The 25300-nt window shown below is 45.1% G+C and overlaps 1 protein-coding gene and 1 long non-coding RNA gene across 2 annotated transcripts; one reads left to right on the plus strand and one right to left on the minus strand.

The window, feature by feature from the left end:
• Nucleotides 1-5493: 5493 nt before the first annotated feature.
• Nucleotides 5494-18877, minus strand: LOC311017221. Its single transcript, XR_014597604.1, has 4 exons — nucleotides 18465-18877; nucleotides 9976-10120; nucleotides 6261-6346; nucleotides 5494-5625 (listed from the first exon to the last, which is right to left on the minus strand). It is a non-coding gene; the product is annotated as an uncharacterized lncRNA (long non-coding RNA).
• LOC311017748 (uncharacterized protein) lies at nucleotides 14435-17262 on the plus strand (the record flags this gene model as incomplete). The annotated part of the gene is made up of 6 exons (XM_084016326.1): nucleotides 14435-14897; nucleotides 14994-15207; nucleotides 15506-15890; nucleotides 15980-16272; nucleotides 16349-16566; nucleotides 17063-17262. The coding sequence occupies 6 exons, from the start codon at nucleotides 14435-14437 to the stop codon at nucleotides 17260-17262; spliced, it is 1773 nt and encodes a 590-aa protein (XP_083872452.1).
• Nucleotides 18878-25300: the final 6423 nt, after the last annotated feature.

Consider the following 25300-nt stretch of genomic DNA (forward strand, 5'->3'; position numbering starts at 1 on the left):
TGTTTTTATGAATCTTCAAGGTCTGTAGATTAATCCAGTCCAGATTTGAGGAGTCTAGGCACAGTGGTTTTTGATCTGGACCTGGTCTAATGTGGTCTACATGCTGGAAAAACAGTATAATGTGCCTTTATTGCATTTTCACAAATAGAATAAAGGTTTCACAAATCAGAAACGGTGTTTTTATGAATCTTCAAGGTCTGTAGATTAATCCAGTCCAGATTTGAGAAGTCTAGGTACAGTGGTTTTTGATCTGGACCTGGTCTAATGAGGTCTTGGTATAAAACAAAAACGGCAAAATCTCCCCTTTAGCATTTTCACAAATAAAATAAAAGTTTCACAGATACAATAGTAGGTGTCAGGCAAAGCTGATGTCTTTCCTAAAATGTCTAAAAAGATTTCACATCAAGAAGTGTCACAAAAAACAGTCAATCAGTGGACAAACAGTCGCACTGCACAATGGGTTAATTTGCCCTTAACTTTCCCCTTAAGTGCCGAATCGGAGGCTGGCGAATCGGAAGCCAACTTCAGCGTCGTGCATTACATGCATTTGGGCCGTCTCCTCCTCCTGCGGTGACAGCGCTGATTCAATATTTCAAAATTATTTTGATTTAAGATACAAGTCAGATTTTAAAAGAAGGTGTTAATATGAAAAAAACTATCACTCATTAAAAGCGTCAAAAACATTGCTGGAGTTCATCATGATAACGCAGATCTAACGTATGCTATGGAGTGTAATTAAATGTGTGCGAGTCATCAAAAATATATAGTTCTTCTCACGTTTACTGCTGATTCCCTTCCAGTCTCCAGAATGTGCGTACCGGTACGCATGCCTCAGAGTTTGCTTACGGGTACGCACACTTTCCCGTCAAGTTTGTTTTTTATAGATCACAACATTTGCTTGGAAAGTGGCGTACGCACGTTTCCAGCCCCGTTTTGTGCGTACGCAAGCTTTATAAATGAGGGCCCAGGACAGGTGAGCAGCTGGACTCCCTGATGCTGAATGTTTGATGTCATGACGTCTGCCATGTTTTCTCAGCACAGAACGGTTCAGTTTGAATATCCTTGAAGTCAAACATGTGGGTATGTCATCATGGAGAATTTAATGATCAGTATGAATGATAGAAAAAGTTACAGTATATTATTTTTAGTAATAGTATATTGTTATATAAAGAGTCATTAAATATGTCCTGCTATAACAATACCACAAAAAAGAACAATGCAGAAAATAAGTCATAAAAGTCAAACAAATGTTATTGTATGGAAATCTATTGAATGTAATACAATTTGTGTGTGTGTATATATATATATATATATATACACACACACACACACACACACACACACTACTCCCAAAAAGTTATATAATTATTAGGGCCGGGACTCGATTAAAAACATTAATTAATTAGAGGCTTTGTAATTAATTCATGGAAATTAATCGCATTTTAATCGCATATAAATATTTGACCTGAGAACAATAAGAAGTTTTTTTTTTCACATGGATTTTTAGTATACCATTGAATAATGACTTTATACATAAGCTTAAGCAACAAAATATTGTTTATTTTTGTTCAACCAAGTCCAACAGACCAGTGCAATTTTTGCCATTAAGTGTAGCCAATGGCGGTCCTAGGTTTCATGACACCCTGGGCGAACCTCAACTTCAGTGCCGCCCCGCCCCCCTCTGACTCTCTAAGCTCATTGGCCACTTCCCTCTGACAACATCCTGTTAGCATGGCGAGGTGCTCTTGATCACTTGTTAGGTGTCGTCTTGGTCTCATGATGTCAACATGTGAACAGCATGATGAAGACGATGTTTTGAATACCAACTCTAATTGAACCAGGACATTGATTGGTCGATTCAAGGATCAGACAGCTGTGACAGGGCGGTCGGCACAGACCGGAAGTGAACCCAAATGCAAGACGCAAACAAAGTTATAAAAATAAAGGTATTTATTTTATAAACAGAAAACAGAAAAACTCAGGCACTAGGCTAACTACAAACAAAAGATCACTGGCAAAAATCCGGGCAGAAGGGAAGAAGATACTAACAAAACAAGGAAGTATAAACACGAACACAAAATCACTCTGGCAGAAGGCACAGAGGAGAGCTGGCGAGAGAACGAATAAACCTAATCTAAATCTACTAACAAGCAAGAAGAACTAAACCTAATCTAACAAGAAAAGTATGAACCAAAATACAAAGTAGCAAAACAAAGCATCAGCTCAACACTTACAGGCAAGACACATGAAAGACAAGATCGCTGGTGAGTCATGACGGAACAAGACAAACTGGCAAAGGACAGGGGAAAGACACAGACACTAAATACACTGGGTAATGGGGAACAGGTGGAAACAATCAGGGCGGAGCAGACAATCACAAGACGCGGGAAACACAGGGGGCAGGAAGTAAACACACCTGAAACGAGAGGGAGACAGGGTTACTACAAAATAAGACACCGGAAATGACAAGACAAAAACGTAACTTGACAGACAGATATCATGACAAGCTGTTGTGAATTTTACCGTTCAGCTCTGTGTTAGAGAACAGCAAGTTGTGCAAAAACCACTGAAACATTGAACAGTTGGACATTCAAAAGTTTAGAGAAGGTCAAATTAAGTTAATCTGTAAAGGTTAAAGTGCATTTTAGGTTCATCCTGAAATTTCACCTGAAAGCCGAATATCCATAACTTTTTGTGAGTAGTGTGTATATGTGCAAGCACCTAGGCATGCAGACTGTTTCTACAAACATCAGTGAAAGAATGGGTCGCTCTCAGGAGCTCAGGGAATTCCAGCGTGGTACTGTGATAGGATGCCACCTTTGCAACAAGTCGTGAAATGTCCTCACTCCTAAATATTCCTCAGTCACCTGTCAGTGGGATTATAACAAAGTGGAAGTGAGGTCAGTGGGTCAGCGGATGCTGAGGCACAGTGCACAGACGTCACCAACTTTCTGCAGAGTCAATCACTACAGACCTCCAAACTTCATGTGGCCTTCAGATTAGCTCAAGAACAGTGTAGAGAGCTTCATGGAATTGGTTTCCATGGCGATCAGCTGCATCCAAGCCATACATCAGCAAGTGCAATGCAAAGCGTCAGATGCAGTGGTGTAAAGCACACCGCCACTGGACTCTAGAGCAGTGGAGACATTCACTGGAGTGACGAATCACGCTTCTCCATCTGGCAATCTGATGGACGAGTCTGGGTTTGGCGGTTGCCAGGACAACGGTACTTGTCTGACTGCATTGTGCCACATTTAAATCCGTGAAGAGCACAGGGTGCCACAGTGCACATTGATTTGCCGTCCTTGATAAGTTGCACTAAGTGGGCAACTTCTGTGGGTTGGAGAAACTGTCTTATGTTACCTCTAGTGGTGCAAACACTGCCAAAATTCCAAAAAGAAAAATATCTGCCAGAAAGGCCGCGAACAGAGAAATGGTCTGTGGTCACCACCTGCAGAACCATTCCTTTATAGGGATGTCTCGCTAATTGCCACTCGTTCACCTGTGGTCTGTTCCATTTGCACAACAGCAGGTGAAATTGATTCCCAATCAGTGCTGCTTCCCAATTGGACAGGCTGATATCTCAGAAATATGATTGACTTGCAGTTATATTATGTTGTTTTAGTGTTCCCTTTATTTTTTGAACAGTGTATATATACATACATACATACACAATCAGTGTTTGAAAAACTGTTAGGGGTCCTGGTGGAGGACTGGGTCTTACCCAGGACTTTCACCCAGGAGGCCACAGCTTGACATTCTGAGCAGCAGAGCAGCCCAGAGCTTACCGGACACCCAGCAACCTCACCGGGCCCAGTATTTGGGCCCGTGCCGGCAAGTCTCGCCTTCTACCACCTTCTAAACAGTCTGCTAAATGTGCCTCTTCAACGCCGTGGACTCCAACTGGAGTCCTCGTGTGTTGTGTTCGAAATGCCATACTAACGTACTGCCTACTACGTACTCAACGTGTATGTACTGCATCTGCATACTGCCTACTAAATGAACGTTTGAGTATGCTGTTACCCTCAGACTGTTCACACCGAAGTATACACATCTCATACTACATTTTTTTGTTTTTTTTTAACTTTATTGACATCTCGTCCTCATCTTCTCTCACGTAACCGAATCGATTACGTTAGCGGTTCTCTAGCTCCCGTTTAATGGAAATTACTTATCAAAATATAAAGCATGATTATTATTACAGTTAATTAAATATTTCTAAATATTTTTTAAGTCAAATTACAACTGTCAAATGTTTTCTACAGTTTATTATATATGCGCGCTCTCATGCTTTCCCTCTTTCTTCCTCTTACCTGAGTAGCTGCTTTCACTCGCCATCGATCGCGACTATTAAGCAGCTTTTATCGATCATTAATCGTCCATTAGAGGTGTAACGATTCATTCGATTAATCGATGAATCGATTGTCAGTCCTATAGATTCTACTAAATCGATCTGCTAAAATAAATAAATAGAATGAATCATTTTGGCTTCACCAATAATCGATATAAATGCATTTAATCGGATGAATCGTGAATCTTACTTATGATTAATACGTTTAAGACACTCTCTCCCCTGCCAGCATGTAGTCTATTGAATAATGTTCAAAATAACTGAGCAATGTTTAATTACATTTTGTATTCAGCATAAAATATTATGCAGGACTACTTTTTTCTAGAATAAATATGTTATTTTTCACCTTTCAGAAAAATACAGATAGTCTCACTTGCATTGTTGCATGTTTATTTCATGGATATAGAATTTTGGTTACAAGTTACTGAATTTAATCGTGGTTTACAGAATCGAATCGAACCGTTACAACAAAAAAATCGTCCTTGAATCGAATCGCCAACTACTGTATCGTTAATCGAATCGCTGTGAAGCCAAAGATTCACACCCCTATCGTTCATAGATCGTATTATACCTCTGACCACGGAACACCAGCACCTTCACCACGGAGACGACGCAGGCAATCGGCCCGTCGGAGGAGCTACATTATTCACATGTACATGGAATTTGGATTTCCCTCTGAAGTAAGTGATATGACTTATCTTGTTTAAATACGTTCCTTTGTTATTTGATTATCAATAGATGTGCATATGCATGCATAAACAAATGTAGGCTACATGTAGGCTAATATAAGTGGTTTTAATAATATCATGTATGAGTTTGGTGTGATTAAAAATAAACAAAGTACAAGCAAGTGGGATATTAGTGAATAATTTATTAGACAAATAATCCATGTTATATATACAGGTTGCAATACGTGTATGATAAGAAGAAATAAGTAGTTTAACAACAAATTTATATGAAACCATTCAGAATAAATGTAATATCTGATGTTTTCTGTTACAGGTTGGTGCCAGACGGCCGTACTGCAGGTCAATCCTCCTATTCCCCCGATGGGCCTCTACTTCGGGAAGGGGATTTAAGGAAGGACTTCTGTCTTTCAAGGCGTTCCACGGAGAACCTCGTCCACTGCTTACTAACAGAACAGATGGGTTCCATGTCCATAGTTCCACGGTGGTGATGGGGATGACAGCGACGAAGCCAACGAGCCACTCCAGCAGTCCTGGGACATCCTCAGAGGCTCGTAGCTGCAGTGTCTGCTCCAATTGTCCAGATCCCTGTGTTGCAGGAATATGATTATTGTTGAGGTTTTATTTGTGTTTATCAGTAGTACAGTTTATAAGTAATACCACACAGTAGAAGTTCTTACAGGCAAATGTTTCCTGTTTAATGTTTTACGATTATTAGGTTGTGTACAAATCTAAATAATAAATATCTGAATATATATATATATATATGATTGTTGACTCATGTTTTAGGCCTTCAGGTCTATTTCCCTCCTGCTCTGGAGAAGAGACCCTGCTGCAGTGGTTGGCATCATGGCTGAGGAGATGGGGTGTAGTGGGGTAATAGCAGGTCTTTGCTCCATCACCTCATCCATGACAACAAACACTTCCAGTGTGCAGCAGTGACCTCTCCTCCCTCAGTGCTGACACCGTCAGTTCATACAAACAACACTTCTCATAATCATTGTTTAGATCAACTATTCACCACTAGACATATATTATAATATGTACTGTAATACTGTTCCACATGGGACCAACTTAATGGACTCTGATGTTTGAACACATTGTAGATATTACCCAGCACTGACTTTACCAGATTATTAATAAGAAAGACAACTTCATCTGGTTTATTTTATGCTTCACATCAAGCATGTAGAGTTCAATACTTTAAACTGCTTCCAACTCACCTTGTATTTCTGCTTCATGTTCTCCCACTTCTTCTTTGTCCATCCGGGTCCACCTTCCCTCCATCTAATGTTCTTCAATAAACATCCTATATGAAGAACAGCACGTAGAAAAGTGTTACAGTTCATTGATGATTTTTTGCTGTTCAACAGAAACGTTTCAGGTAGACATCTCAGGAGAGCAGGCCATCTCCCATCTATATACGCAGGTGTTCAACCTGATGGTACAGACACACCAACTCCGGCAACAGACGTCAAGTCAACGGATCCCATTCATTGTCTATGTAGAGCAGGAGCTCCGCATGATGGATACGGCACGTCGAATTGGCGGCCCTGTCGCCGTACGTGAATTTGCATAAAGTTCGATGGATTGAACTTTATGCAAATGCCGTCCGTCCAACGCAATGCCGCCGGCTCCAGAAACTTCGTTCAAACTATCAAACTAGGCAGTGTTGATCAAATATGAATCCAGATTCTGTTACTGCACTACACATTTCCCGCCTCAAATGTTTTCAGAAACATGATTTAGCTTGTAGTTTAACTGTAAAATGAGATCGTTTGTGGCCCGGCCGCCATGTTGGAAACGGCAGAGCAAAACTCAAGTCCCGCCCACTTCACAGGACGTCTATCCAATTGATCCAACTTGAACACAGAACTGCCCACTCGCGGGTGCGTTCGACGGTCCGTTGCGTCGCTGCCGGAGTTCTGTACCATGACACGAATGGCGCGTCTAGGTGCGTGTCCACAGGCAGCGGTGTTTCCCCGCGTCCCATTCATTGTCTATGTGAAAAGCTGTGCAATGCATTCTGGGCGAACCATCCCTTGCAACGCCCCCCCCACCTCGTTGCCAAAAAAAAAAAAAAAAAAAAAAACTTACCCCCAAACCCTGACACCAACACAACAATATATTATATTATTTGTATTATTTTAATATATATCATCTTAAATACAAAAAGGTAACAAGAACAGAGAAAAAACAAGATAAATAAATACAGTATATAAACACCAATGTAAATTGCACAAGGATTCCACAGGATCTAATAACCATGCTTGAAAAATCCCTGAAGAAAGCTAAAAAAAACAACAACAAATAAAACTACTCTGTGGAGCATTAAAAAAAGATTAGTGCAGTAAACGATATTGTATTTTACATACGAGTTTTGTTTTGCATCATCCTAATACCATCTCTGAATAGTTCCAGTTATGATAACACACCAGTTTTGTTCATAGAGAAACAGCAGATAATTAACATAATCTGAATTCAGTGCTCAGACTGTAGCAGGTTTTTCACCCTGTTTACAACTGGCATTAACATTACCAACAGGTGTGAAGTGCAATCTAAAACTTGACTTTTCTAGCCTTCTTTGCTGCAAAATTATCAATTACATCATCATACGAAATCTGTTGTGCAACTGTATGATTGATATTGTTTTCCACAGTCAGGAGGACGTCTGTGTGAATATGCACTTGTGTTGCAAACACAAACTAGACTAGGTTGCCTATGGGTGAAATAAGTTGCATGAGATGATGCCTCAATTCTAATAGTTAGCAAAACTAAAAACCAAATTCAGCGACAAAGTTGTCTTCTGTGGCTAATAGCAACATATTAGCAAGAGGCTAATAAATAGCCTATAGCCTGTCCCTCACGTCACACTAGAAATCTGCATACCTTTATCTTTTGCCCGTTTCTCCTCTTCTTCTTTTCTTCTTTTTCTGAACTGGGCACCTGATGGCTTCTTTGGTCTTTTACCTTTATCCATGATGAAGATGAAGACTCGACATCATTAACTTTTGCATGACCTTTTGCCAACACCGTCCGTTCGCCTGTCAATCAACCGGAGTCACGTGACATCACGTAAATAAATTCACGGAGATTGACACAGATTTATTTATTTTTTTTTTTACATTTTTCACATAACCCAATTAATTACATGTAGGTATATGGGTCTATGTTAATTTTAGGAATGAAATACAATTTTATTTGGGAGCAGTTTGTGTTGTGTGGTGGCCTAGGATCAGTCTATCCCCCGCCCCCCTCCCTCTTGCCGACCTCTGCAGTCGCAAGTTGATCCCCCGCCGCCCCCCTCCCTCTTGCCTCTTCTGACACACACACATAACCTGTATGACTCTGACTCTCAGCAGCAAGTTGACGTGAGGGCGCCCAAGCGCCCACTCCACCAACTTTGACATGGAAATGAGCGGCGGTAGTATAGAGATACGGCGACAGTTTTTTTATTTATTTTTTATTTTTGTATTTTTTTTGTATTTTTTGTATTTTTTTTTTTGGAGGGCACTCGCTCGTGCGCCCTCACATAGATTGCGCCCTGGGCGGTCGCCCACATTGCCCATAGCAAAAACCGGCCCTGCGTCGCGGCGAATGTCGAGAGACGGCGCGCGAGTTGGCCGCTCCTCATTTGCCTAAAGTTGAAGTCGAATCTACTTTATGCTAATCAGAGGCGCCGGGCTCGACTCGCCGCCTCGGGAACGCTCGCGAACGCTCGCAAAAATTTGTTGTTTAAAGGAGAGCACCTTATTTCTCGCTTAAAATGTTTTCAGAAACACCTTCCGGTGAACTATTTTCGTAAAATAAGAGAAAGTTTCCAAACGAGCGCCATGTTGGTCTGCGAACTCTGGAGCAGACAGGACAGCTGTGAAAGCGATCGTCCAATCAGGTGCAGCCATGAACTGTACGTGTTCCCAGTATTGCACCAAGCGTGCAATACTGGGAAGCGGCGCGTCCACCCGCGTTTAAAATCGCCCCTGTGGACACGTACCTTCACGCGAATGAAGCGAATGGCGCGTCTGACGCGAATGAAGCGAATGGCGCGTCTGAAGCGACGCAAATAAAGTTGAAAATAGAACTTTTCAGGCGGCATCGCGCCGCGACATCCAATCAGCGACGAGTTCAAGCCGACGACGTCACTTCCCTCACGTACCCGTTGTTTACACTCAGACCAACATGGAGGAGAATATAATTGTTGCTGTGTGTGGGCACCCGTTGCTCTACGACACCACAGCGGTGTTCTACCGGGACAAAATAAAAAAAGAGGAGGCGTGGGTGAAGGTCGGTGAGGAGGTGGGACCCGGTAACTTCATGAACCCAGACACGACGGTGGGTGGTTTTCCGGCGTTTCTGGGACTTTTACAGCAGGTGCAGTGCAGCAACGGTGGAGATATCAGCCATGGTCGACGTGGAAAGAGAGCGGGAGAAAGGGGCGCCCACAGTTCAAAAATGAGCGTCATGCGCGAATGACGCGAATAGTCCAAAATGATCAAGCGGCGCGATACACGCGTCTATCGCGTCCGGTGAACGCGCGATTATATCATTGAGTAGCTAAATATGCACCAGTAGTAGTTAAGCCCTGCATATGAGAATTGTCACATTTAACACCACATGTTTTAAGTGAAGCCTCTCAGAGCAGCATCCCTCCTGCCGGTGAATGTCTCCTCATCGTTCCCTCCACTGAATGAGGCGCTCGGTGTCTGCATCCGTCCCTTTAACAGACAACGGTGCACGGCGTTATTAATCACCGTTAGTAAATATATAACCACGGTTTAACATTAACTTTATTCTTAGTTAACGTCGGTAAAAATGGCACACACTCCGATTCGTAACGTTAACGTACAATTCCAACAACAATAAAGTAACGTTCATTATCAATACGATTTAAAAGTCAGCTGGAAACTATATATAAAAATCGTGTTACAGTATACTTACATGTGTACGCGGTTTGTGTCGGGCTGTCGCCAAAATCACCGTAATCGTCCGCCATTATCCAAAACTTTTCAGAAGTCAGACGAGCCGCAATGCATTTTGGGGAAGTTGAGTAGATTTAGCAAGGTCCGCTGTATACTCAGAAATTCTTGCCAATGCAGTATACATCCGGGCATTTCTCGCGTACACAAATCCACATACTAGTGATGGTGAGATGAAGCCTCATGAGGCATCGAACCACTTGAGCCAATTGGTTCGAGAAAGGGTTAATTTCTCGAAGCTTCATGTGCACACGAAACCACCTACTGGCCAAGTGTATAATCACAGGCAGCTGTATCTGAACCACATAATGTGTGATGCATTGAATTTTTGTGTCTGTTATGTCTGTTGGGAATGACTATGAATTACAAAAAATGGATCACCAAATAATTACTTAAAGATCATTCAAGCCGTTTTATTATTCTATACAGACAGTGTGGTAACAGGGAGAAGACATTGGGGGAAACCAGGCCGGGAGTCGAACCCGGGATCGCCGCGCCGAGGACGTTGAGCCTCTGTACATGAGGCGGCTGGCGCTACCTAAATCCGATCCGTCTGCTTTCTAGATTTTGGATCGTCCAAACAAATCATCGGATTTCCAATATCTTTTGACCAATCACACGTTCCACTGTCCATTTCTCTCCCTGCGCTAAGCCAATCACGGACAGGAAGCGGGGGGGAATCATCGGATTTCCTCAATCTTTCCTCCTCATTTCACCAATCACTTCGCTGCTTTCTCCGTACGAATGACCAATCACGGAGAGGACAGCGCCGTTCCGAAATCGGAATCGGTAACGCAAACACGTTATTACGCATTACTGAAAACGACTCTGCAGTGCACGGTAAGGATTTGAATGACACATTTAACACATTTAACATATTTAACACATTCAATCGTGGAAATTATCCACCTTATAAATTCGGACAGGTCATGCTTTGGAAAGGGTTAGGGTTAGGTAGCGGTATTAACGTTAGTAAGCACGTAGTACGCTCTTCTAACTGTTTGCAATTTACATTACAACAAATGCTTTAGATTTAAGAAACAATACATCGCGGACATGATCGATATTATAAATTCTTTAGTTCGTTAGCTACTGAATATTCGTATTGTTTAATCCAAAAGTCTGACCGTGCGAATTGTCTGAAGTTGTCCGGACATGATACTTTTCCTTGTCATTTCACAGACTTTGGTTAATTTACTAGCATGTAAGCATCGGTTTAACTTTACTAACTTGGGTTAACTTAATGCATGTTAGCCTCAGTAGTACCTAGTAGTATGAATACGGTGAACGACCATTTTAATTCACCTACGGTAAACGACCCTTTTAAATTACATGTGGATATACTAGGGATTATTTTGTATCATGTGATTCATGAAGTGTAAAGCTAGGTAAAGGTTAACAGTCCCATACCAAATATGATGAGTCTTAGTTTGTACACACACACACACACACACACACACACACACACACACACACACACACACACACACACACATGTATAGCATATGTCTTTGACAATGTGTGGTAACTTGGCCATTCTTCCCCTTGTCTTCAGATGTCTACTACTAAGAAGCATAGAGCCATGGGGTCTGAGGAGTGGGTGAGCCGCCTGAAGGCATTTGCCTCTTCTGGCACTTGGCCCTCCAGTGCAGGGAACAGGCCATCTCCGAGACAGGCCAAGTGGCACAACCTGTACCAGAAGGTAAACTTTGCCCCAACAGTAAACCAAAACTCCAAAGTGAACCGATTGTGTCTGTAAGTAAATCGTGCATTTCAATTAATTACAGATTGAGAAGTGTCCCATGATGCTGCGTGGGCAGACCTCAATTTTAAGGGTAGCGCAGGCATGTACCTGTGGCTTTCACCCCCAGCAGGTAATATTGAGAGCCTGGTGAAATAAATGGATTTTGTAGGCTTACAATTTGTGATGTGGACAAAATCCATTATTGATTAGTATTAATGCTTGTTTAATTGTTTTATTGTTTCTGTCAGTCTGTGAGAAGTCCTGCAGCTAGCTCAGCCTCCACCTCAGCTACCTCAGCCTCCACCTCAGCTGCGCCTGCACGGAGCCCTGTGAGGCCTGCATTGACGCTGGCATCGGTGAATATTTCCATCACATTAAATACCATTCACCTGGTTAGCCATGATCAACTCATCTCAGATCTGTGTGTTTACATAACTTTCATGCGTATCACTGTATGGTATTGGTGTGTATAATGTCATTTTTAACACCATTTTATTAAGACTATTCTTGTTTGATTTTCAGTTTGAGAAAGCGCGGTTCGGTGGGACTTTGTCTGCTGCAGCCAAGCCGAATGTCAATGTGACCAGGAGGCCTGTTGAGGTAATGGATGTACCTATAGCTGTGCCTGATGCCTAAAAACACAGCCATACAGCCAAACACTATCCTTGTTTTGTAATTGTACTTCATCAGCTCCGTTTCCCCCTCTCTCCCAGCGTCCCTCCAGCCCTGCCACTGTCCCGGCTGGGAGAAGCACTCCATCCGCTACCCCACCTCGAGTGACTCCCCCTTCCAGTCCCAGATTCTTCAGGCCTGTCTCCCCTTTCTCTCTGCCTCCGTCCAGCCCTGTCATGTCGGCTGTGAGGACCAGCTCTTCCCCTCTGGTTAGTGCAACTGTAATAACCTCTATACAGGTCTTACATACTGTAGCGTGTAGCAGATAGATGATTTATGATCTTTTTCATTTTCTTTATGTAGGTTGTATCAGATACGAGTCCTGCTCCTCCAGGTCTCCTCCCTGCTCCTCCAGGTCTCCTCCCTGCTCCTCCAGGGCCCCTCCCTGCTCCTCCAGGTCCCCTCCCTGCTCCTCCTCTTGCTGCTCCAGATCAGTTCTGGCTGCCGGTGGAAATGAGGAAGACCATTCCCCAGCAGGACCAGCGCTGGATTGCGTCCACGCTGTGGAGGAACCAGCGGCTGCTCGGACGTCCAGCTCTGGTATGAGCCACCGGTTCCTGCCCTCATCTACAACCAGGTCCCGTCACCAGATCGCTTTTTCCTGCACCGGCTCCTGGTGTGGATGCCCTACCACCTGTGGAAGGTGAGGCTGTCCTGCCCCAAGTGCAAGGGGCAGCTCACCGGGGCCGGCATCCACAAGAGGGCACGGAAGGTCCTGGACGTGGACAGGTACTACCTGATGGTGACGGAGACCCTCAGGTGCAACGCTTCCGGTTGCGTTACGAACTACCTGTCCACGAGCCAGACCGTCCTGGACCAGCTGAGCTTGGCTCTCCGCGGGGAGTTCCGCCTCATCCTGACCCGCAAGTGAGTTCAGATCATGAAAGCAAATATCTTTTTTCAGTAATCAGTAATCCAGGAAATAGCAATATTTGATCACACTAAACCCCATAGAATATCAATATTAGATCAAAAATATTGATAACATTTTGCCAATAGAAAACTCTTTGTCCAACAAAACCTAATAATTTGATACCCTTATACCTGTCCACAAAGGTATGCGTGTGACATCCGAGTCATCCGGTTGCTACGGGAGAGGACCCTCGGCAACAGCTCCACACGCCTGGCCAAACAGCTGCTAGAGAACCACAGCGAGGAGTGGCTGCAGCGGTTGGCCCGCTACATGGAGCTGGCCAATGACTTTGCCAGCAGGCCCAGTCTCTTCCCTGTGGTCTGTCAGAGGCCCCCCGAGCCTATCGCAGTCCCGACCAACAGGTGGCTCCTGACCGTTTACGGGAAGGACTTGATGAGCCGTATGGGCCACATCAAGGCCAGCATCACCTCCACGTTTGGCTCCATTTTGAAAATGGATTCTACAAAGAAGGTAAAAAGGACATCAACAACAATGCTTCAACAATATATGAAATGTGTTGTTTTCTCATAACACCATATCCCAGCTTGTGAGCCATTTCAATTATAGTCACAAATGTGTCAATGTTTATTTAATGTGCATTTTTGCGTGTGTAAATGCCTATTTTATATGTTTATTCCTAGATGTACTTTCGTGTACCGTATATATTTTGCTTCCGTTTTGTTCTTATTCTAATTTCTATTATTGTTTTGAAAGCACTCTGAATAAGTTGATTCTGTTTAATTCCAGATTACCAAAAAGCTGGCTGGAGCCGCCAAAGGGACGGCACTCTGGATGTCCTCCGTCAGCAATGAGAAGGGGCAGGTCCTGATCAGCGTCCTGACAGCCCAGGAGGGACCTGGACTGGACCGGATGGTTTCAGGCCTCATCAGGCGCTACAGCGAGGCAGGCGTGGCTCCCCCTATACTGCTCTACGTGGACTGTGGCTGCTGCAAGGAGACGGGAGGGGAGAGCAAACTGAAGGCCAGGTTCGGCGGCTAGCCAGACCTCGTCATCCGGCTGGACATCTGGCATTTCCTTCGGCGGCTTGCGGCCGGATGCACGACTGACGCCCACGCCCTGTAACCCATCTTCATGGCCAAGGTCTCCGTCTGCCTCTTTGAGTGGGACCCTGAAGATGTGGCCCTTCTGCGCCACGCCAAGAGGGAGGAGCTTCGGAGGGAGGGTGTGCCCGGCATCTCTGAGGCTATGGTGGACAGCCGATTAAACAAGGCTCACTTGGCGCTGTACTGCAGGCGAAGGACCCGCGGAGAGGAGGCCACCATCCGCCAGGTGGAGGCCCTGCTGCAGGAGCTGATGGGGGACAAAGGGAGGGACCTGCTGGGTGTTCCCCTCCTGGACCGGGTCAGGATGGAGCACATCTGGCGGGTTCAGAAGAGGCACGTCAAGTGCATCCAGGACCTGCCAGGTGTGCCTCTTTACACGAAGACCGGCACCACCACCACCAAGGAGGGCGTCGTCCTGACCAAGTACAGGTGTGCGCGAGGCTCAACATCCCTGGAGTCCTTCCACTGCCACCTGAACCGCTTTATTCCAGGTGAGTTTTACTGGCATCACCAGCGTCTAACACACTGACGACCATTTACTATTATTGTTAATACATGTTTTATAATACAATATTCTCTACTTTCAGGGACCCAGGCCAATGACCTGAACTTCCAGCTCTACCTGCTGGACGGGCTGAATCGGTGGAACCAGGACCGGGCTGCTGCTGCTGTGGCTGAGAAGATGTCCGCTCTCCTCAGCTACTCGGGGGACCTCGTACATTGTGTGAACACATTTGGCACCAATGTGTTTGGACAGATGTTTGTCCCCTCCTTCCGCCCCCCCACCAAGTACACTGGTAAGTTGCACTGAATACTGAATGCTTCACACTGGGACATGAAATGACGACCAGGCTTGTATACGTTTGAAATAAAATGTTTTTAATTCTGCAAAACAGATTAGATTCACATATTTGCATATTCTGTCGTCCAATCTGTCATCATAAATATGTTAAAAAGTCATAACAAGAAGGTGCTATAATCAAATAATTAATGGGGGCTTCACACTTTCTATCTATATTCAGACCAACATTAATATGGGTTCCACGCATGTTGATGTACTTATTCTGCTAATTCCAATATTGTTTTCATTCCCAGGTAGGTTGATAGGCATTGACTACCTGTACACGCAGACGGGGAAGTGCATTCAGGACATGGATCCTAAGGGGGAGGAGACGGAGCAGCTGCTGGAGGACCATGCCGACGAGGCAGAGGATGAGGGCTTCACGGACGACACCGAGGCTAGTCTGGAGGCCTTCTCCACCCTCATTTCTTTGCCACCTGCTCAGCCCTCCACCAGTGGTTCCTGGTCCGCTGCTCCACCTCCTCCTCCTTCTCCACCACCACCTCCACCTGCTCAGCCCTCCACCAGTGGTTCCTGGTCCGCTGCTCCACCTCCTCCTCCTTCTCCACCACCACCACCACCACCTGCGTCAGCTGCTGTCACCGCTCCGGGTGCCACCCCACAGGTTCCTGTTGAGCAGTTGGTAAGTACCTTTGAGAAATAGCGAAACATAACATTTTTATTTGTTTCCTATTTGTCCAGCATCAATGTTATAATGGTTTTATTTTTCAGGCAGTGGATGAAAACAACATCCCAGGCCTGGACAGGGTGGACCGCCTAGCCGAGTACCTGGTGGGGCTGAGGAGCCAGACCAGCTTGGCCCTCAGCAACCGGGACGTAGGCATCATCGTCGGCCTGTGGGAGGACCTGCTGCCCTACGACCAGCAGAAGGCAGTGTACCATGCACGGCACCAGGACAGGCTGCTGACTGGGCGCTTCAGGTCGCCAAAGAAGAAGGGGGAGTTCACGTCAGGCGTGGACAGTTTGCGGAGATGCACTATTACAGCGAGTGCATCTCCTGCACAGTGGCCCTCATGCTGCTGCCTGGTAGACGCCATCTGCGTCAGGCTCTGCACCCTCCACCCTTCCCCTACCAAGAAGGTGGAGTCTGATGCTAAGAGACTACCGGAAGATCAGGCAGCTCATCCTGGCCAACGGGGCCGTGATGTCCACCACCAGCCTGCAGCTGGTTGAGGTGAACCAGACCACCCTCATCCAGTGGCACAACAGGAGGGTGGCCAGGCAGGGTGTCTCGATGTTGTGCCAGGGTGTGGACCTGCCTGCCCCTGTGCCTGTGGCCACTGTAGTCTTACCTCCGGGTATGGACCGCCCCGCTGAGGCTCCTCAAACCCCGGGCCTGGCGAACTATTTATACCACCTCCCGGTGAGCACAGCGGGGCGGGCCAAAATGAACAAGAGGGCCACTGCCACCGCAGCACCAGCAGCAGCACCACCAGCAGCAGCACCAGCACCAGCAGCAGCAGCAGCACCAGCACCAGCAGCAGCACCCGCAGCAGCAGCAGCACCACCAGCAGCAGCACCCGCAGCAGCAGCAGCAGCAGCACCCGCACCGAGGCCCAGTTTTAAGACAGCACAGAGGCGGCTGTTTCCCCGTCCTCCCGCCCCTGCCAATGTCTTCAGCAGCACCGCTGCTCCATTTGTTTTTGCCAACCCTGCCCCCCCCCCCCCGGGCCCCTGCTTTCTCCGGCACTCCTGCCCTCACCCAATCCCTCCCTAGCACACCATTCCTCCCGGTCAACCCCCTGTTGCCCTACCCTCACGCCCAGCCCCTCATTATGTTTGCCGTCCCTTCAGCAGTGCCTCCCCAAGCCCCACAAAAGAAAAGGCCTTACAAAAGAACTGTGGAGGCCAATAAATGTAGGAGGTGTGGGGAGCCCCGGACTGCAGCGACTGGCCACAGCCAGTACAAGGGGACGATCTTCTGCCCCTCCTTCGAGTCCCTGACCAAGGAGCAGTGGTTGGCGGAGAGGAGGAACAGAGATCAACCATGTTAATATATTATATATGTTATAACTTATTTGTTCAAATAAACATGTTTATATACATACAAATGTTTTAAGATTTATTTGCTGGTCATCTTATTCGAATCATTAGCCTGATTCACTCCACAAGAGGAAGCAACATACTACTATTGCAGTATAATATGCACACAAAATGATTAATAGTTGAAAAACTTGTAGGTTGAAGATGGAGGCTAAATTGAGCCTACAGGTCACAATACAAATAATAACTAAACAATTAGCTTGCTAAAGAATGCACAGGTGTGCTGTGAATAGCTGTATGGCTATAACAATAGTGGAATAGAAAGTAACATAGTAATAAGGACAATCCCATTAAAATAAGTGCATATGTGTGTAAATAGAGGACAAGGGTAATTATATTTGCGCAAGAGATCTTGAATATATCCATGAAAAAAAAAGGTTATGTTTGTCACCGGTGAGACTTGAACCGCCAACCTTCTGTTCCATTCCAAGTCTGAACAATTGCACAAAAAACTCCACAGCCTCCGGTTTTTATTTGTTTTTTAACAATGGAATAGGTGGAAAATGTAATGGAGGCCTACATTTCTCTCTTTCCCTTCCCTTTCCCCTTTTTCTCCCCTTTTCTCCCTTTTTCCTCTCTTTTTCCTCTCTTTTTCCTTCCTTTTCTTCTTCCCCCCCTCTCCCCCCTTTCCTTCCTTCTTCCCCCCCCCTAAAAGACTAATGTTCCCCAGCTTCTGCCCTAACCACTGCGCCACCGGCCGCTCCGTGATGAATTAATTTCTGTACATAAATGATCACATATGTGTATGATTCATTGTTTGAATTTATTCTGCGTGTGTAAATTTTCCCCAAATGGTTATATCATCACTCTCCTAAATCTCTCTCTCTCTCAACCCTAAACTCTCCAAACTATCTCCAAACTATATAAACGCTATCCAAACTCTACTATCCAAACTCTCAACTGGCCGCAACTCTGCTTCAAAACCCACATTTTGAATGGAGCCTGAGGGGTCTATAGCTGTAAAACCTCGCGGCAAACTCTGAACCACTTCCCGAAGCAGTCACGTGGTACAGCCGGGCAGCGAGGCTTCAGACGTCATCATTTTTGGCCCCTCCCCTAAATGAAGCAAGCCTCGATACGCGCTTCGCGGAAACGCCCCCTCCATTACTCGACACACGCTTCGAAGCCTCGGCCCATCTCGTAACATCACTACCACATACTATTGTATGTGAACGCACTACGTACTCAAATTTACGTGACAATTTAGTACGAGTAGGACGTTAGTATGGCATTTCGAACACAGCACTGCCTCTCTTTCTGAAGCTACACTAACGACCTAGCTAGCTGCTAGCAAACCTACTATACGCAAACACCTTTTCTGCCGGAGCTGTTTTGCTCCTTTCCACAGCCACCATCTGCTCCAAACATGGCACCCTGCACCTCACCACCCACCACCAGCCCCTGCGATGATTGCTGAAAAGCAGAGAAACACATCACTCACCTCAAGGATAACATCAGACGACTCTCAGACGAACTCTGGAAAAAAGACTCTCTCCTCACCGACTGACACCGCAGCCAAACAGTCCAAAATCATCTCCTCCATGAACCCCGCCATCGCCGACACCATCCTCTGGGACCCATCTTCATCACCCTGTTACCGGCCCTCCTCGTGCTCAACCCCCAGCTCGCAGCCCCCCTGGTCTTGTGGTGGTGGGCAAAGTTAGGACCGGGCCTCCGACCCTCAACCTCACCAACCGCTTTGCCTCGCTACCACCTGATGTCCCCGTTCACCCTGCCGACGTCACCTGGGCCGCTTTTGTTCCAGCGATTGCTGCTACTCCTTTTTATTTTTTATTTAACCTTTATTTAACCAGATAAAAACCCATTGAGATCAGGATCTCTTTCACAAGGGTGACCTGGCCAAGAAGGCAGCAACACACGTCATAGCAGCATTACATGATAAAGTGACAGTTTACAAACACTAAGTTAAAAGAGAACAACGATTTACAATGTGCAAATTGATTTACAGATAAAGTGCAGAATCTTAACCATGGAGTACAAATCAGAAACACAGGCACTGACCAATTGTCTCGCGTATTTTGACTTTTAGCATTGAGCCAAAGGCTTCAAGTGAAATGAGATCCGTCATTATCAATTCATTTTGGAGAAAGTTCCATGCGGTGGGAGCAGCAAAACTAAACGCTCTTTTCCTGAGCTCAGTGCGGACATGATGCACGACAATTTATAGATATCACAGGAACGCAAGGCATAGTGGCTTCTAGTTCTTTGAAGGTATGAACATAAGTAAGAAGGCACCAAACCAAGAAGAGCTTTATAAATAAGCTTCAGCCAGTGTATATGCCTGCGCACCTTCAAAGATGGCCAATCAGAGTTAGTGTACAGGTCACAATGATGAGTTAAGCGTCTACAACCAGTCAAAAATCTCAACGCACAGTGATACACGGTGTCCAGTGACTGTAAACATTTGGCCGAGGCGCCCATATACAATACATCTCCATAATCCAACAGAGGAAGAAAGGTTGATGAAACAACAAGTTTCCTTGCTCTGAGAGAAAAACAGGTTAAGTTAAAATCAATGGGACATTTGTTGTTTCTCCACTTAAATGAGAAAACAACATGAGCTTTGTTTTATCAGTGTTTATGACCAACCTTAGTTCCCTCAAACGAGACTGGACAACATTGAAAGATGACTGCAGAAACTCAAAAGCTTGTGTAACAGATGCTGAGCAACAACAGATGATAGTGTCATCAGCATAAAAGTGATACATGGCATTTGACAAATTTTCACACAAGTTATTGATATAAATGGAAAATAAAATAGGTCCAAGTATCGAACCTTGGGGCACCCCTTTGGAAACTTCTAAAAAGGAAGAGGTGGAGCCGGCCATTTGCACGCATTGTGTTCTGTTTGACAGATAGTAGCCAAACCAGGACGCTGCTTGCTTTGATAAGCCAACTTGATGGACTTTCTAGACCTTTGGGATTTCATTGCTGATCAGACTCAAGTTAAAAATATATGCAAGAGGCTCAGCAATAAAGTCAGCAGCCAGAGAAGAACAGCTCAAGTTTATCAGGACCTGCTGATATCCTGGAGTTCAATTTCTGTAATGCTCTCCGCACCTCAGTGGTTGACACTGGCATAAATTGAAAAGGATGAACAGTAAGCTGACTGTCAACCTCAGATGCCTTTGACACAATATCCTAATTTGTGTTAGATTTTACCAAATCAGGGTGCAAGGAGTCAAATAAAAAGCCAGCTGAATTAAAATGTTCATTAAAATAATTTAGCATGGCTGATTTGTCAGTCAGGATGCAAGACTGTTTGACTAAGTGGGATGGCACATCACTTGGTATCACATGGCCAGAAGAAGATTTTATGACTTTCCAAAATGTCTTTGGGTCACTATGGTTTTTTGTGGTTTCAGAGATGAAATAATCTGATTTGGCCCTCTTAATTAGGGTGGTACATTTATTTCCAAGCTGGCGAAAGAGGAGCCAATCCACTGGGGTTTTGGATTTCCTTGCCCTGGCCCAGGCAACATATCTTTAAGTAGATTTCCAATCTCTGGTGAAAACCAGGGGTTGTTTCGCCCTTTAACCCTGAATTTGCGAAACGGGGCATGCTTGTCTATTAAAAACATAAATCCATCATAAAAATACCTCCAGGCTAGCTCTACATTGTCAAAGAGAGAAACTCTGGTCCAATCAAAACAAACCAGATCATGTATAAAAGCTTGTTCATAAAAGTGTTTAAAATCTCTTTTAAGAAGAAGCCGAGGCTTGGTTTTAGGAAGTTTGGCCTTTCGAACTGTTGCAATGGCACAATGATCACTTACATTGTTTGCAAAAACCCCCACATCACTATATTTATGAGGGGCATTTGTCAAAATTAAGTCCAATAGGGTTGATCTTGTGGATTGTTTAACATTAGGACGAGTTGGACTATCAATCAGTTGAGACAAGTTTAGAGAGTCACATACAGATCTGAGGCTGTCTGAGGCTGTGGACAGCCAATCACAATTAAGATCCCCAACCAAAAGTAGCTCACTGGAATTTAGTCCAGCAACATAGCTGGATAAGGATGACAAGGCTTCCAAACAGGCTGAAGGAGGTCCATAACAACCCAAAACTGAGATAGACTGGCCCTGAGAGAATTCAAGTTTCAGGGCAAGAAGTTCAAATTGCTTGCTGATGGTCACAGCTGTAAGGATGGTAGCATGGAACTTATTTTTAACATAAATAGCAACACCACCACCTTTTCTGGGCCGATCACAACGAAAGACATTGTAACCTTTAATAAAAATATCTTTGTCTGAGACTGACTTACTCAGCCAGGATTCAGACAATACAAGAATATCAGTATCAGTTGACTGTGTCCAAATTTTAATTAGGTCCAATTTTGGGACAAGGCTCCGAACATTAATATGAATGATACCAAGGCCAGTTCTGACAGTGTGAAATAATTTTTCAAGACAGAGATACACATCTCACACAAAGGTAGTTTGCAACTTTCAAAACAGGCACATACAGGGACAACGACATTGCTTCACGAAAGGACCAGGTGAGGGTCACCACATTAGGCAGACCCATAGGCAATGGCCTGTGTCCAGGTGCATCTGCATGTATTCGGAATATATTTGGAACCAATACCGCAGACAAAGTGAACAAGGCAAGAAGTAGCTTCATTGTAACAGCCCAAAAGTCAGAGCGGCCAGCAGTTCAAAAGTACGAAATGTTCGGGTGTTGACAGAGAAAGACGAGTGATAGAGTCACCTGCGGTAGCACCCCGGATAGTGTGTCAGAGGATCCAGCGGTTAGCAGCTAATCAGCTAACCCTCCGCTAGCTCTGTAAACAGTGGACAGCAAACTTGCGTAGCCTGGAGACCGCAGCAGAGAGGACCGCAGCAGATACCAGCTTGGGAACCCGGACATCCAGCGAGGCAGCTGAGAGACCACCAGAGGCCAACCAACTGCCCGCAGCCCGGCAGCCGGGACAGAAGACCCACGTAGCCTGGAGGGCCGATCGGCAAGCAGTCAGCAGCTCACCAGCCAACCAACCTCCAGCAGCTCAGCTATCCCATGGACAGCCAACCCACGTAGCCGGGAGAACCAGGAGTCCCGACGCCCGGTCAGTAGACGCACTGAGAACAGGAGACCCAGCGGACCCCAGCCCGCAACCAGCTGACAGCTGATGGCTCCCCTCAGGCGGACCGAGCCAAAGCACTCCCGCAGAGGATCCACGGTGGAATATAGCCAGCAACCAGGTTGTCCACTCACCAACCGGCAGACTAAGGCAGGCTATCCAGCTGAATAGCAGATATAGTAGGCCTACACAGTCCACACGGCTCAGCCAGTGTTCGTGAACTGGTGGAGGTGAGATGCCAGCAGTGTAACGATTCATTCGATTAATCGATTAATCGATTGTCAGTCCTATAGATTCTACTAAATCGATCTGCTAAAATAAATAAATAAATAAAATGAATCGTTTTGGCTTCACCAATAATCAATATAAATGCATTTAATCGGATGAATCGTGATTCTTACTTATGATTAATGTTTTAATACGTTTAAGACACACTCTCCCCTGCCAGCATGTAGTCTATTGTTCAAAATAACTGAGCAATGTTTAATTACATATTTGTATTCAGCATAAAATATTATGCAGGACTATATGAAAATATGTTATTTTTCACCTTTCAGAAGAATACAGATAGTCTCACTTGCATTATTGCATGTTTATTTCATGGATATATAATTTTGGTTACAAGTTACTGAATCAAATCGTGGTTTTCAGAATCGAATCGAATCGTTACAACAACAAAAAATCGTCCTTGAATCGAATCGCCAACTACTGTATCGTTAATCGAATCGAAGTGAAGCCAAAGATTCACACCCCTACAGTAGACACAAACAACTTGAAGATCAGAATGGTAATTTTGCTACTGCCGCAGCCCAGCTGCGGCAGTAGCAGCTGTGGAGGTTTCTCCACCAGTCAGTTCGAAGGAGACCAGACAGCCAGGGAAATCCTCTTCTTTCCGCCGCAGGCTGCTGCGGGAGGCTGTTAACAGGCGCTCCAGTGGTCTTCCCCGCCCTTGGCTACCGGTAGAGCTGTCTCCAAAACAAGATCACACATCCTCCTCCTCCGCTGCTATCCCTTCTCACACTTCTGTGAACCCACCCACTCCTCTCTTTCCTCCCACTGCCCTGATTGTCTGCGACTCCATCGTTCGACACATACGTTTTGTGAACTCGGTCACTCATTGTTTCCCCGGTGCCACCGCCGCCAATATCCTGGAAAAACGTCCTCGTATCCTTGAGTCAGCGCCCTCAACAATTACGAAAGTAATCATTCACTGCGGCACAAATGACACCACCCACACGCCATCGGAGCTGACAAAAGTTCATTTCATTCAACTTTTTAATCTTCTTAACAGCTCCGGAAAGTCTCCTTTTATCTCTGGCCCTCTCCCAACACTGGGCCGTAGCGATGTTCGTTTTAGCAGGCTTCTCTATCTCCATACCTGGCTCCAATCTGTTTGCGCAGCACCTAACATCCACTTTATCCACAACTTCGCCATGTTCTGGGGGCGTCTCTCCTTCTTTGGGCGAGACGGTCTTCACCTAAGCATGTTGGGATGCTGCATGCTTGCTGCCAAATTCCAGCACGCTGTGACTATGCGCGTGATTGACTGTCAACCATGCACACCTGTCCACCCGCTCCCTCCCTCTCTCTCTCCCACCCTGATAATAAATCAACATTCAATCACTCCTCGTTCCGGGGATGACAACACCTGCGTCATTCACTCCTTTTGGTCGCTGAGATCACGTGAGCCAAACCGAGTTAAGAGGTCGGTTGACCACTCTGTGTTAACTCTCTCTCTTCAATACCAGGTCTCTCACGAACAAAGCTTTCCTCTCCGATTTTATTACAGACTCTAACTTGGACATTGTCTGTCTTACTGAAAGTACCCTCCCTACTTCAACTACCCTCCCTACTTCAAGTATAACAACATGCAGGAGGATACCCCGGAGGTCATTCCAAATAGATTCAATACATTTTTTGTAAACATCGGGCCAGAGCTAGCCAAGGACATTCCTGACTCACTCCCATTACACTGGGACCACTTTGATAAGGATGGAGACAGAAATCCCAGCTCAATGTTTCTCACACCAGTGAAGGACACAGAGATTAGACACCTGGTCAACAAATGCGTAGCCAAAACTTCTACTGATGCTGACGACCTGGACATGAGGCTAATTAAGAAAGTATTAGATGGAATCATTTCACCCCTGACATACATTTTCAATCTGTCATTTCAAACCGGGACGTTTCCCACCAAAATGAAAGTTGCCAAGGTTGTGCCACTGTTTAAGAATGGTGACACACACGAGTTTACCAATTACAGACCAATTTCAATACTGCCACAAGTGTCAAAAATCCTAGAGAAGCTATTCAACAATAGGCTAGACGACTTCATCAACAAACACAAATTGTTATATGACAGCCAATATGGCTTCAGAAGGAACCATTCGACTGCCCTAGCTTTAACTGAGTCTGTGGAAATCATTACTGACGCTATTGACCAAAAACAATATTCCATAAGAATTTTCATAGACCTGAAAAAAGCATTTGACACCGTTAACCATGATATTTTAATAGCTAAACTGGAGAGATATGGCATTAGAGGTGTAGCACTGCAGTGGGTCAAGAGCTATCTACACAATAGATCCCAATTTGTCAAAATAAATGATAACACATCGACTAGCTTGGACATAGTCTGTGGGGTCCCACAGGGGTCAGTTCTGGGTCCAAAGCTGTTTATACTATACATAAATGATATATGCAAAGTGTCAAATACTCTGAAATTATTATTATTCGCGGATGACACAAATATTTTCTGTTCGGGGAGTGACTTGAACCAACTTGTGGAAACAGTAAATCAGGAAATGGCCAAACTTCAAGTGTGGTTTAATATAAATAAATTATCACTAAATCTTGGAAAACTAAATACATGCTATATGGGAAAA

Source organism: Eutrigla gurnardus, assembly GCF_963514095.1.
Source record: "Eutrigla gurnardus genome assembly, chromosome: 8".
NCBI lineage: Eukaryota > Metazoa > Chordata > Actinopteri > Perciformes > Triglidae > Eutrigla > Eutrigla gurnardus.